Below are 15,538 nucleotides of genomic sequence, written 5' to 3' on the forward strand. Positions count from 1 at the left end.
ATTTGTCCTCTGCATTTGACCTCCTGGGAGGTGAGAGGAGCAGTGAGCAGCAGCGCTGGCCACGCCTGGGAATCATTTTTGGTGATTTAACCCCCAATTCCAACCCTTGATGCTGAGTGCTAAGCAGGGAGGTAATGGGTCCCATTTTTATAGTCTTTGGTATGAATCGGCCAGGGTTTGGGTTGTTCTTGTATAGCGCTTTTCTACCTTTAAGGTACTCAAAGCCAGTGACGTGCAGTCAGGAGAGGCAGGTGAGGCGGGGCCTCACGTGCCATCATGGAAAGAAAAAAAATGTAAAAAGAAAAAAAATTCATTAAATTGTTATATGTATCCAGTGATTATACTATAAAGTTATTTTCCATTTAACTTCACCAGTTTTAGATTATTTGTATTCAAAATCGCTGAATTTTTACATTTGCCGTTCAAATACCGAGAAGAGACTTGCGGTGAGTCAGCAGCCAGTTGAGGCACGTCACTGAGTTGAGCCTCACCATGGATTGCGCAATGACTCGGCTAACTGCTGGCCTGCTGTGCAGTGAGACCGTATTGCTGTATGAATTATATTATACATTTCCATAGTAATGTGTAATGTACAGTGTATTTTGTCAACAACTGTATGTGTGTAACATATTTCTTGTGCTGAGCAATCATAAAACGGCACCCAGTAATCCCGCCTCCTGGTGGTAGAGTTGTGCCGGATAATGCACCCCCGGCGTAGAATGCACCCCCTGACGGGAGTGTTATATCAACTAAAGCCCACACTTAAAGTTTCCACGTGCAAGATTGAATCTATTTAAAAAAGTTATTTAATAAGAAGCCAAAAAGTGCAAAAAGAATAGTGTTCGTGTTGGAGGAGTTGTGAATGAATGAAATATGAAATCCGTGCTGCAGTCTGCAGGTGTACCTAATGTTGTGGCCCAGCAGCCATTCACAACTCCTCCAACACGAACATTATTAAAATTAATTATTAATAGATACAATCTTGCACGTGGAAACTTTAAGTGTGGGCTTTAGTTGATACAACACTCCCGTCAGGGGGTGCATTCTACGCCGGGGGTGCATTATCCGGCACAACAGAGGCGCATGGACTTCATTTATAAGTAAAGGTAAGACCATAATAAAATTTTTTTATTAAATGTGCTTTTTTGTGTGCTACAGTTTGTATGTGTAAAGTTAAAGTCAAGTTAAAGTAGCAATGATTGTCACACACACACTAGGTGTGGTGAAATTTGTCCTCTGCATTTGACCCATCCCCTTGATCACCCCCTGGGAGGTGATGGGAGCAGTGGGCAACAGCGGCGCCGCGCCCGGGAATCATTTTTGGTGATTCAACCCCCAATTCCAACCCTTGATGCTGAGTGCCAAGCAGGGAAGAATGCTGGTATGAGCTTTTAAACATAACCCGTTAACTGCTGCCAATCAAATGGTGAATAAGATACTCTTTAGGGTTCATATGTTTGTAAATCTGACTGTGATGAAGTCAGTGCCTCACCAGCCATCAACCTCACCGCACGTCACTGCTCAAAGCGCTTTGACACTATTTCCACATTCACCCATTCACACACACATTCACACACTGATGGCGGGAGCTGCCTTGCAAGGTGTTAACTTAGACCCATCAGGAGCAAGGGTGAAGTGTCTTGCTCAAGGACACAACGGACGTGACTAGGATAGTAGAAGGTGGGGATTGAACCAGGAACCCTCAGGTTGCTGGCAGGGCCACTCTCCCAACTGCGCCTCCCCGTCCCGTTTGAACTCACAACCTACGGATCTCAGGGCGCACACTCTAACCACTGAGCACTGTATCTTTGTAAATGATGCTACATACAGTATGTAAAAAATAAATAAACCACATGTTAGTGCACCAGTCGAGGAAAATGAGCAAACTACATAAATAACATCCTGTAATTTGATTTTGATATTTTTTTTATCTTGATAGATTGAACATTAACACCAATGAGTTGACTGATGAACATTATCACATCATTTATTCAGAAAGTATAAATAACGACAAATAAAGATAGAATACTATTAACCACAACATGTAAGTGTAAAAAAAAAAACCCCAACAAAATTATGATTTTTACATTTTCAGAATGTGCTTGTTCTATTTCTAAACAAAGAAAACAATCTGAAGTTGTCTTTATTTTTACGTTATCGTGCCGTGATTTTACCAGTCCGGCCCACTTGGAAGTAGATTTTTCTCCAGGTGGCCCCCGATCTAAAATGAGTTTGACACCCCTGCATTAAAGCGACTTGCTCAAAGTTACATTTTTCAAACCAAAACATGTAGCAAGAACACCACAGGCAAGCTTATGTTACCAAAAAATATCTCTATTTTTCACAAATGCTAATTAGTTTAAATAAAAATAAAAAAGGCTTCATTTAATTTTGCTTGGGCTTTAGTCTCCTGTTACTGTATTTTTTTTTTTTTTTTACCATAAGGCGCACCGGATTATAAAACGCATTAAAGGGGTCATATTATGATCTTTTTTTTTCTACATTTAAAACACTTCCTTGTGGTCTACATAACATATAATGATGGATCTGTGGTCAAAATGTTGCATAGATTATGTTTTACAGATTTTTTTCAAGCCGCATTCTGACTGTCTCTCCGGGATGCTCCGTTTTGTGGGCGGGTCTTTTTTACCTGGCTTCGCTTCACTTCGACAGCATCTTCTTCCTCGTCAGCTTTTGGTTTTTAGAGCTTCCATAGCGAGTTGAGTGACGGGTTAAATTCAAACTGTACACTACTTTATATTAGAAATGGCAACAGCGGAGGATGAATGCTCCATAACAAGAAGATAGAGGAAAAGAAGAAGCTTATTGACTACAATTGTAGACGCGTGCAAATTTGGAGACTTATGCAGATCCCAAATACAAATCAGCAGGTACCAGAGGGTAAGAAAAGTTGGTTTTGCATGATATTGCAAAACAAAACACCAGATAATGTGACTGTTAATGGGGGCCATTTTGCGGTCCTTATACGCACACCATAAGAAGCAGAGTACGTCTGACTATGGTAGCCCTAATGTCCCGACAATCCATCAAGCGGTGCGGCTTCATAGCTTACCAAAGTCGTACTAAAACGTTTTGACATATTTTTGAGCGCCGTGTGTAATGTGCTATATTCTCAATGAAACATCAAAGTTTTGGTGTTGCTTCCTTAAGGGTACTTGCTAGTGCCAGGCATCAACTTGTAGTCCACGCATATCTTTTATGTTTGACTGCCATCTGCTGGTCACACTTATTACACTTAGACTTTGCAGATCCCGAATACAAATCAGCAGGTACCAGAAAGTAAGAAAAGTTGGTTTTGCATAATATAGCAAAACAAAACATCAGGTAATGTGTCTGCTAATAGGTGCCATTTTGCGGTCCTTATACGCACACCATAATAATACTTGTATGTTGAAGCAGAGTACGTCTGACTACTGTAGCCCTAATATTACGACAATCCATCAAGCGGTGCGGCTTTAAAGCTTACCAAAGTCGTACTAAAACGTTTTGACATATTTTTGAGCGCCGTGTGTAATGTGCTATATTCTCAATGAAACATCAAAGTTTTGGTGTTGCTTCCTTAAGGGTACTTGCTAGTGCCAGGCATCAACTTGTAGTCCACGCATATCTTTTATGTTTGACTGCCATCTGCTGGTCACACTTATTACACTTAGACTTTGCAGATCCCGAATACAAATCAGCAGGTACCAGAAAGTAAGAAAAGTTGGTTTTGCATAATATAGCAAAACAAAACATCAGATAATGTGTCTGCTAGTAGGTGCCATTTTGCGGTCCTTATACGCACACCATAATAATACTTGTATGTTGAAGCAGAGTACGTCTGACTACTGTAGCCCTAATATTACGACAATCCATCAAGCGGTGCGGCTTTAAAGCTTACCAAAGTCGTACTAAAACGTTTTGACATATTTTTGAGCGTCGTGTGTAATGTGCTATATTCTCAATGAAACATCAAAGTTTTGGTGTTGCTTCCTTAAGGGTACTTGCTAGTGCCAGGCATCAACTTGTAGTCCACGCATATCTTTTATGTTTGACTGCCATCTGCTGGTCACACTTATTACACTTAGACTTTGCAGATCCCGAATACAAATCAGCAGGTACCAGAAAGTAAGAAAAGTTGGTTTTGCATAATATAGCAAAACAAAACATCAGATAATGTGTCTGCTAATAGGTGCCATTTTGCGGTCCTTATACGCACACCATAATAATACTTGTATGTTGAAGCAGAGTACGTCTGACTACTGTAGCCCTAATATTACGACAATCCATCAAGCGGTGCGGCTTTAAAGCTTACCAAAGTTGTACTAAAATGTTTTGACATATTTTTGAGCGCCGTGTGTAATGTGCTATATTCTCAATGAAACATCAAAGTTTTGGTGTTGCTTGCTTACGGGTACTTGCTAGCGTCAGGCATCAACCTGTAGTCCACACATATATTTTATGTGTGACTGCCATCTGCTGGTCACACTTATTTCTCGGTTGTGTGAAAATCATGGAGCGTGGAGTTTTACTAACACTTGCGAATGTGTAGGAAAAATACAACACTTGAATTTTCCAGGCCGTGCTTGTCACGAGAATGTATGTCGCCATGGTGATGTAGTGTGTGTGTGTCTGTGTGCGCACGCTAAAACAGCGTCTTCTTCCTGGCTGGATTTGGATCATAATCTGAAAATGAAACTTTATTTACTTGTTATTATAACCACCCTGATGTTATTTGTCATGTTACGTACAACTTGTTATGATCCGTTGCCCGGATTATCTTTTGTTCGGTTAGTTTGACTACCTCAGTTCTGTTTTCAGCACCCCTGGTTTTGTGTTTTGGTTTCCATGGGTGCTGATTAGTTTCACCTGCCTCTGATTAGTGTTCGGGACGCTCACCTGCTCCTGGGCACTAATCAGAGAGCTACTTATTCCTGTTTTTCGCCACAATCAGTCAGGCTTTCTTGTTTGCACTATGCAGCAGTGATGACGTCTACTATTTGCTTCCATGCAACCCGTTACGTCAGACCAGGGCAAATGAAGGCCCGGGGGCCACATGCGGCCCGTTGAGCTTTTCAATCTGGCCCGCCGGACGTTCCCAAATATTTTTTTTAGATCTTTAAGATAGAAACTGTAGCTGCCATTATGATGTGCAGTCATGTTTTCTAATGACCGTAAGTCTTCAACTATACAAAGTATTCCAATGGTTGGAATCTGTGCTTATGGATGATATGCTAGTTACTATGGTAATCTAATTAGTTACTATGGTCATCTAATTAGTTACTATGGTAATCTGCGTCACAGCAGCTCAGACGAGGCACCAAGCAGTGTGGGCGGGAAGCGTTTCCACAGACGCGGAAGGAGATTTTCACAACAGAGTTCTAAAGCTTAGTGATATATAGAATAAACTAGAATAGAATAGAAAGTACTTTATTGATCCCTGGGGGAAATTCAGCAAATATCAGATATATCAGATTGTAGGTGGGTTCTATTTTGTACCCTTCGCGTTCATATTTCACTGTTTGTTGCGTTTCACTTGATTGTAAAATATGTCGATCGAAAGGGGGTGTGACGTTCACATTTTGTCAATATTCAGTGTTTTATCGTTCATAGAAAAATGAAAAAATTCCATTACGTTTTTTAAGGCGGTCTGTCGTAAAGTTTTTAAGCATTCAATCAGACGTTATTGTGAGATTTTGTATTAGTGTTCCTAAAAATAGATATACCGGCTCCCAGACACATTTTTTTCTCTAAATGTGGCCCCCGAGTCAAAATAATTGCCCAGGCCTGCGTTACGTTAAGTATTTCTACGATCTTTGATTCCTGTTTCGCCATACTTCCCTCGCTATTGGCACGCTTTTCTGTCTTTTTGTATGTTTCCATAATTTCATGGACAATAAATGTGAAGTGAATTATATTTATATAGCGCTTTTTCTCTAGTGACTCAAAGCGCTTTACATAGTGAAACCCAATATCTAAGTTACATTTAAACCAGAGTGGGTGACACTGGGAGCAGGTGGGTAAAGTGTCTTGCCCAAGGACACAACGGCAGTGACTAGGATGGCAGAAGCCAGAAATCAATGTCTCACCTGCACCTTGCTTTCCGAGTTCCTGCTGCATCTTGGGAGAACGATCCGAGCAGTAAAATGCGACCCCGTCGTTACACAAATGTTTGCAAAGACGTGAGGCGTCAGAGGGGCTTAATGTGTTGGACCGTGTGTGCTTTTGTGTGTGTTTGCTTGTGCGGGGGAGCTTGACAGTTTGATATTAACTATCCAAAAAAATCAATGGAATCAATTGATAGACGCTATATTATACATGTACTTTCTATTAAATAGTCATTTACTTCAATGATCACTGGATCATTGAATGTCTTTTAGTACCAGAATGTTTAAACACGACAAATATACACGTAATCTCTTTCAGCTGTGGTCGCATTCACGAGACAAAATGTGCATTTTGGTTTTTGATAGTTAACTCAGAGTGGCGCTGTGGTCCTTTTATCTTCATCTCAACGGATGTTTCCTGTGTGACATAAACTGCTTCCAAACTTCAAGTGCAATATAATGTTTCACCCTCCAGAGGAACTGGACTTATTCCAGCCTCAGAGGCGATTCGACGGGGGAACGCCCACATTTAAGGGTTGCTCCACTCAAAGTGCGCATCTTGGATGAAGGCGCAAACTGGCAGACTTAAGTCAAGTGGGAGTACAGTTGCGCACCTTTTTTCACCTGAACACATGGCAGAGTAGGGCCCTAATTGAATAAACACTCCCAAGTGCCGAGAGCAATGGATAGAGAGAACCCTCCTATAAAATGTAATATCCAAAACTCAAAACCAGTGAAGTTGGCACGTTGTGTAAATCCTAAATAACAACAGAATACAATGATTTGCAAATCCTTTTCAACTTATATTCAATTGAATAGACTGCAAAGACAAGATACTTAATGTTCGAACTGGAAAATGTTATTTTTTGCAAGTATTAGCTCATTTGGAATTCGATGCCTGCAACATGTTACAAAAAAGCTGGCACAAGTGGCAAAAAAGACTGAGAAAGTTTGAGGAATGCTCATCAAACACTTATTTGGAACATCCCACAGGTGAAAAGGCTAATTGGGAACAGGTGGGTGCCATGATTGGGTATAAAAGCAGCTTCTGTGAAAGGCTCAGTCGTTCACAAACAAGGATGGGGCAAGAGTCACCACTTTGTGAACAAATGCGTGAGCAAATTGTCGAACAGTTTAAGAACAACATTTCTCAATGAGCTATTGCAAGGAATTTAGGGATTTCACCATCTACAGTTTGTAATATCATCAAAATGTTCAGAGAATCTGGAGAAATCACTGCACCTAAGCCATGATATTACGGACCTTCAATCCCTAAGGCGGTACTGCATCAGAAAGCGACATCAGTGTGTAAAAGATATCACCACATGGGCTCAGGAACACCGCTGTCAGTAACTCCAGTTTGTCGCTACATCTGTAAGTGCAAGTTAAAACTCTACTATGCAAAGCGAAAGCCATTTATCAACAACACCCAGAAATGCCGCCGGCTTCGCTGTGCCCGAGCTCATCTAAGATGGACTGATGCAAAGTGTAAAAGTGTTCTGTGGTCTGACGAGTCCACATTTCAAATAGTTTTTGGAAACTGTGGATGCTGTGTCCTCCGGAACAAAGGAAAATAATCATCCGGATTGTTAGAGGCACAAAGTTCTAAAGCCAGCATCTGCGATGGTATGGTGGTGTATTAGTGCCCAAGACATGGGTAACTTACACATCTGTGAAGACACCATTGATGCTGAAAGGTACATTCAAGTTTTGGAGCAACATATGTTGCCATCCAAGCAACGTTATCATGGACGCCCCTGCTTATTTCAGCAAGACAATGCCAAGCCACATGTTACAACAATGTGGCTTCATAGCAAAAGAGTGTGGGTACTAGACTGGCCTGCCTGTAGTCCAGACCTGTCTCCCATTGAAAATGTGTGGCGCATTATGAAGCCTAAAATACCACAACCTAGACCCGTGACTGTTGAACAACTTAAGCTGTACATCAAGCAAGAATGGGAAAGAATTCCACCTGAAAAGCTTCAAAAATTGATCTCCTCAGTTCCCAAACGTTTACTGAGTGTTGTTAAAAGGAAAGGACATGTAACACAGTGGTAAACATGCCCCTGTGCAAACATTTTTGCAATGTGTTGCTGCCATTAATTTCTAAGTTAATGACTGCAGCTGAGATAGGCTCCAGCACCCCCCGCGACCCCAAAAAGGGACAAGTGGTAGAAAATGGATGGATGGATGATTATTTGCAAAAAAATATTACGTTTCTCAGTTTAAACATTAAATGTCTTTGCAGTTTATTCAATTGAATATAAGTTGAAAAGGATTTGCAAATCATTGTATTCTGTTTTTATTTACGATTTATACAAGGTGCCAACTTCACTGGTTTTGGGTTTTGTAATAAATGACTTATTCGTAGGCTCCTCTGCTTTGTCACTGATAATAATAATTGCTGCACAACTTACACATTCAATCAATGTGTTCAATAATGTCACTTCTTCTCAAAACTTCTAGTTTTTTCTTTGGTCTTGTGTCCAGTCATCTTAATTAGCAATTAAATGCACTAAATATACACAAAATATATATAACAAATACAAAATGAAATATCAAATTCCCCCTCGACATATTGAAGTGCAGCGTTAATGCACTGTTCTTGTAAGCCACACATACTGGCTTTAGTGGTAGGTCTGCTAATTTATGTTTTAATGACCTTAAATGTGTTATTTTTCACTATCAAAATTATTTTTTGAACAGTTTATTTCCCATGAAATTTTTTTTTGTCCAAAACTGGCATCAACTTAAAAATAAGTTTGAGGCAAAAAGTATAAATGTGTTTTTCACACAGATAAAAATGTGTGGAAAAATTTGGTGGTCGGGGATAGGGGGCTTCATATAAAATATTGCTTAGGGCCCTAATTTAGCCAGGAGCGGCCCTGCCATCAAGTACAGCAACGACATTGTGGTCCAAAACAAACAGCTTAGCAGAAAACCCATGCAATGACCCAGCAATTCGCAAACGCTGCATCTCAACTTAAATATTTAAATAGTGCTGATTACTAATTCCTGCACATCTGTGCTAAAGTGTGCAAAGCAAAACTGCTGCCAATCGTCCAAAACAGGAAATGGAGTCTGACACAATAAGAAGAAACAAGACTATAAGTCCTACATTTTACTGTGTAGTATACATATTGATGTTTATGTGTGATTTTTATATCATTTGGAGCTGTTAATAAACATACAGTACAGGCCAAAAGTTTGGACACGCCTTCTCATTCAATGTGTTTTATCTCTTGACTATTTACATCAGACCTGGGCAAATTAAGGCCCGGGGGCCACATGCGGCCCGTTGAGCTTTTCAATCTGGTCCGCCGGACATTCCCAAATATTTTTTTTAGATCTTTAAGATGGAAAGTGTAGCTGCCATTATGATGTGCAGTCATGTTTTCTAATGACCGTAAGTCTTCAACTATACAAAGTATTTCAATGGTTGGAATCTGCGTGTATGGATGATGATTAGATTACTATGGTAATCTAATTAGTTACTATGGTCATCTAATTAGTTACTATGGTAATCTACGTCACAGCAGCTCAGACGAGGCACCAAGCAGTGTGGGCGGGAAGCGTTTCCACAGACGCGGAAGGAGATTTTCACAACAAAGTTCTAAAGTTTAGTGATATATAGAATAGAATAGATTAGAATAGAAAGTACTTTATTGATCCCTGGTGGAAATTCAGCAAATATCAGATATATCAAATTGTAGGTGGGTTTATTTTGTACCTTTTGCGTTCATATTTCACTGTTTGTTGCGTTTCACTCCATTGTAAAAAATGTCGATTGGTAGGGGGTGTGACGTTCATATTTTTTCAATATTCAGTGTTTTATCGTTCATAGAAATTTTTTAAAATTCCATTACGTTTTCTAAGGCGGTCTGTCATAACGTTTTTAAGCATTCAATCAGACATTATTGTGAGGTTTTGTATTAGTGTTCCTAAAAATAGATATACCGACCCCCATAGACATTTTTTTCTCTAAATGTGGCCTGATTTACATTGTAGATTGTCACTGAAGGCATCAAAACTATGAAAGAACACATGTGGAGTTATGTACTTAACAAAAAAAAGGTGGAAGAACTGAAAACATGTTTTATATTTTAGTTTCTTCAAAATACCCACCCTTTGCTCTGATTACTGCTTTGCACACTCTTGGCATTCTCTCGATGAGCTTCAAGCGCACCTGTGAAGTGAAAACCATTTCAGGTGACTACCTCTTGAAGCTCATCGAGAGAATGCCAAGAGTGTGCGAAAAAGTAGTCAGAGCAAAGGGTGGCTATTTTGAAGAAACTAGAATATAACTTAGACTTAGACTTCCTTTTATTGTCATTCAAATGTGAACTTTACAGTACAGATAAGAATGAAATGTTGTTGCAGATATAAATAGATTAATGTACAGATAAATATATTGCACTTTTGCATATGCATCCACGTTTATGGATGTATGTTATATTGTCTTTATATTGCAGCCAGTTAATCCGTTTTTGGGGGGAATTGAGGGGATTATTATGATGCGTTCAAGAGTCTTATGGCCTGAGGGAGGAAGATGTTACAGAACCTGGAGGTTCTGCTACGGAGGCTGCAGAAACCTCTTTCTAGAGTCCATCAGTGAACATGTTTTCAGTTATTTCACTTTTTTTTTTAGTTAAGTACATAACTCCACGTGTTCATTCATAGTTTTGATACCTCCAGTGACAATCTACAATGTAAATAGTCATGAAAATAAAGAAAACGCATTGAATGAGAAGGTGTGTCCAAACTTAGACTTAGACTTCCTTTTTATTGTCATTCAAATTTGAACTTTACAGCACAGATAAGAACAACATTTCGTTACATAAGCTCCAGATGGTGCAGGATAAAAAAAGCAATAAGGTGCATAAATAAATAAATAAATAAATATATATAAATAATATATAAATATATATATAAAATAAATAAATATATATAAATATATATAAATAAATAAATAGATTACTGTACAGATAAACTTTTGGCCTGTACTGTATATTATTGAGACCTGACTTGTATCTGTCTGCGAATTCTAATAATAATAATAATAATAATAATACGTTACATTTGTAACACACTTTACATTTGTTAAAATCTCAAAGTGCTACAAAATATAAAAAAAGTTTAAATTAAAAAAATAAATAAAATGAAAAGTTTGAATATATAATAGAAAATTAAAATATCAATCAATCAATCAATCAATCAATCAATCAATCAATGTTTATTTATATAGCCCTAAATCACAAAAGTCTCAAAGGGCTGTACAAGCCACAACGACATCCTCGGTACAGAGCCCACATAAGGGACGTCGATGTGAATGACTATGAGAAACCGCATATGTGGGTAACACCCCCTCTCTAGGGGAGACCGAAAGCAATGGATGTCGAGTGACATAATATTGTGAAAGAATAGTCCTTAGTGGATCTAACATAGTAGTGATAGTCCAGTCCATAGTGGGGCCAGCAGGAGACCAGCAGGAGACCATCCCGAGCGGAGACGGGTCAGCAGCGCAGAGATGTCCCCAACCGATGCACAGGCAAGCGGTCCACCCCGGGTCCCAACTCTGGACAGCAAGCACTTCATCCATGGTCACCGAACCGGAATAACCCGGCGAGGAGGCAGAGGAGAAAAGAAAAGAAACAGCAGATCAACTGGTCTAAAAGGGGGCTATTTAAAGGCTAGAGTATACAAATTAGTTTTAAGATGGGACTTAAATACTTCTACTGAGGTAGCATCTCTAACTGTTACCGGGAGGGCATGCCATAGTACTGCAGCCCGAATGGAAAACGCTCTGTAGCCCGCAGACTTTTTATGGGCTCTGGGAATCACTAATAAGCCGGAGTTCTTTGAACGCAGGTTTCTTTCCGGGACATATGGTACAATACAATCGGCAAGATAGGATGGAGCTAGACCATGTAGTATTTTATACGTAAGTAGTAAAACCTTAAAGTCGCATCTTAAGTGCACAGGAAGCCAGTGCAGGTGAGCCAGTATAGGCGTAATATGATCAAACTTTCTTGTTCTTGTCAAAAGTCTAGCAGCCGCATTTTGTATCAATTGTAATCTTTTAATGCTAGACATAGGGAGACCCGAAAATAATACGTTACAGTAATCGAGACGAGACGTAACGAACGCATGAATAATAATCTCAGCGTTGCTAGTGGACAAAATGGAACGAATTTTAGCGATATTACGGAGATGAAAGAAGGCCGTTTTAGTAACACTCTTAATGTGTGACTCAAAGGAGAGAGTTGGGTCGAAGATAATACCCAGATTCTTTACCGAGTCACTTTGTGTAATTGTTTGGTTGTCAAATGTTAAGGTGGTATTATTAAATAGGTGTCGGTGCTGAGCAGGACCGATAATCAGCATTTCCGTTTTCTTAGTGTTGAGTTGCAAAAAGTTAGCGCACATCCATTGTTTAATTTCATTCAGACACGCCTCCAGCTGACTACAATCTGGCATGTTGGTCAGCTTTAGGGGCATGTAGAGTTGAGTGTCATCAGCATAACAATGAAAGCTAACACCGTATTTGCGTATGATGTCGCCGAGCGGCAGCATGTAAATACTAAAGAGAATAGATAAACACTAGATAATAGAAATACAAACATGAAAGCACTGGATAAAACAGATAGGCAAACAGTGCATTTAAAAACAAGAAGGCAGAGAAATTAGATAAAAGCTGTGCTGAAAAGGTGGGTTTTTAGTCCCTTCTTAAAACGGTCGACCGACTGTGGTGCTCTAAGATGGTCGGGGACAGCATTCCAGAGTTCGGGTGTGGCCCATTGTTTGTAGGTTTGTCCTGATGGGTTTGCAATTCTAGACCTATTTGCAAATGGTGATGAATTAATTTGATGAATTAGATTGAAAACTGATCCACTTGTAAATCATCTGCCAGCGCTGTTTATTTATTTACCTTTTCTTCTTTGCTTTACATGTGTCCTAGCTCGTAAGGCGTTCCCGTGCAGATACTGCCCCTACAGCGCCTCGCAGAAGGGCAACCTGAAGACGCACGTCATCTGCGTCCACCGCAAGCCCTTTGACAACAGCCTGTACCCTGACCGCCGCCTCCGCCGCTCGCACACGCCCCAGAGGCCCTGCGGATCGCCTCCGAGCATCTCGGTAGACAATCCGGGTAGAGAGCAGACGAACGCCGCGCCGCTCTGTGGGACTTGATGGCGTCGTCAGACACAATGCTTTGGTTATAGAATAACTGACATGTCAAGGGGGTCGATTATGCACTTTCTTATGTTCTATTATAATATTAAGGTTTTGGGTGTTCGCACACTAAGTACGGAGACTTGCAGTCTTTTTGTCCTCTGGTCAACTTTATCGTTCCTCCAAAATAAGTGGGAGAAATAAGGATGATTTTTAGCTGTGCAACAGCAACGTTTGATGTACATTCCAGTGTTTCTTGAAGATCCACAGTATGTATTTATCCGTAGGACAATAATAATAATAAAGTCCACTGTGATGTGAAAGTGTAACAAGAGCATTTCGCCAACATGTCAAATCTATCTGTTCAACATACCCTTCCCCGCCCAAAGCATTGGTTATTCCATCCAACCATTTTCTACCGCTTGTCCCGTTCGGGGAAGCGGGGGGTGCCGGAGCCTATATCAGCTGCATTCAGGCGGAAGGCGGGGTACATCCTGGACAAGTCGCCAACTCATCACAGGGCCAACACAGATCGACAGACAACATTCCCACTCACATTCACACACTAGGGCCAATTTAGTGTTGCCAATCAAACTAATCCAAACCAATCCACTTTATTTATATAGCACATTTAAACAACAAAAATGTTTCCAAAATGCTGCACAAAAATATTAAAAACAAGATTCAAATATTATCCGTAGCTCCACCAATCAATCAATCAATCAATCAATGTTTATTTATATAGCCCTAAATCACAAGTGTCTCAAAGGGCTGCACAAGCCACAACGACATCCTCGGTACAGAGCTCACATAAGGGCAAAGAAAAACTCACCCCAGTGGGACGTCGATGTGAATGACTATGAGAAACCTTGGAGAGGGGAGACCGAATGCAATGGATGTCGAGTGGGTCTAAAATAATATTGTGAGAGTCCAGTCCATAGTGGATCTAACATAATAGTAAGAGTCCAGTCCATAGTGGGGTCAGCAGGAAACCATCCCGAGCGGAGACGGGTCAGCAGCGCAGAGATGTTCCCAACCGATGCACAGGGGAGCGGTCCACCCCGGGTCTCGACTCTGGACAGCCAGCACTTCATCCATGGCCACCGGACCTGTGTGTCTCCCCCTCCACAAGGGATAGGTGGGAGCAGAGGAGAAAAGAAAAGAAACGGCAGATCAACTGGTCTAAAAAAAGGGGGACTATTTAAAGGCTAGAGTATACAAATGAGTTTTAAGATGGGACTTAAATGCTTCTACTGAGGTAGCATCTCTAACTGTTACCGGGAGGGCATTCCATAGTACTGGAGCCCGAATAGAAAACGCTCTATAGCCCGCAGACTTTTTTTGGGCTCTGGGAATCACTAATAAGCCGGAGTTCTTTGAACGCAGATTTCTTGCCGGGACATATGGTACAATGCAATCGACAAGATAGGACGGAGCTAGACCGTGTAGTATTTTATACGTAAGTAGTAAAACCTTAAAGTCACATCTTAAGTGCACAGGAAGCCAGTGCAGGTGAGCCAGTATAGGCGTAATATGATCAAACTTTCTTGTTCCAATGACTGAATAAAAACAAAATAAATTAATATAAAAACAGTATCAAAAGGAATATGATTAAAAACTATTTTAAAGGGTAAAACCAATTAAAACAATAAATAAAAATTAAAATTGAAAAACACAGAGGACCACACAACTCATGTGGTGTTAAAAGCCAGAGAATAAAAGTTGGTCTTAAGACGAGACTTCAAACTCTCCACTGTGGGAGCAGTCGAAACATGGAGGGGGAGAATGTTCCGGAGCTTAGGGCCGACCACAGAGAAGGCCCTGTCTCCCCTGGTTTTAAGTCTCGTCTTGGGCACCACGACCTGGAGCCGGCTCTCGGAACTCAGAGCGCGCGCAGGAGTGTAAATTTGAATGAGGTCCGAGATATAATGATCTGCCAGTCCATGCAAAGCTTTAAAAACAAACAGCAACATTTTAAAATCAATTCTAAAATGAACAGGGAGCGATTGATTGATTGATTGAAACTTTTATTCGTAGATTGCACAGTGAAGTACATATTCCGTACAATTGACCACTAAAATGGTAACACCCGAATAAGTTTTTCAACTTGTTTAAGTCGGGGTCCACTTAAATTGATACATGATACAGATATATACTAACATCATAATACAGTCATCACACAAGATAATCATCAGAGTATATACATTGAATTATTTACATTATTTAAATAAATGGGTTATACTTGTATAGCGCTTTTCTAC

At 40.2% G+C, this 15,538-nt stretch overlaps 1 protein-coding gene across 1 annotated transcript in view; it reads left to right on the plus strand.

Moving 5' to 3' along the window:
• The window catches only part of LOC133612793 (zinc finger protein 536-like), a 117,548-nt gene extending 103,810 nt beyond the window's left edge, over positions 1 to 13,738 (plus strand). The window contains exon 4 of the mRNA XM_072913920.1: positions 13,066 to 13,738. Coding sequence (XP_072770021.1) covers positions 13,066 to 13,295 — 230 coding nt within the window. The 3' untranslated portion in view covers positions 13,296 to 13,738. The remainder of the gene's footprint in view (positions 1 to 13,065) is intronic.
• Positions 13,739 to 15,538: the final 1,800 nt, after the last annotated feature.

This window comes from Nerophis lumbriciformis, linkage group LG10, assembly GCF_033978685.3.
Source record: "Nerophis lumbriciformis linkage group LG10, RoL_Nlum_v2.1, whole genome shotgun sequence".
Taxonomy (NCBI): domain Eukaryota; kingdom Metazoa; phylum Chordata; class Actinopteri; order Syngnathiformes; family Syngnathidae; genus Nerophis; species Nerophis lumbriciformis.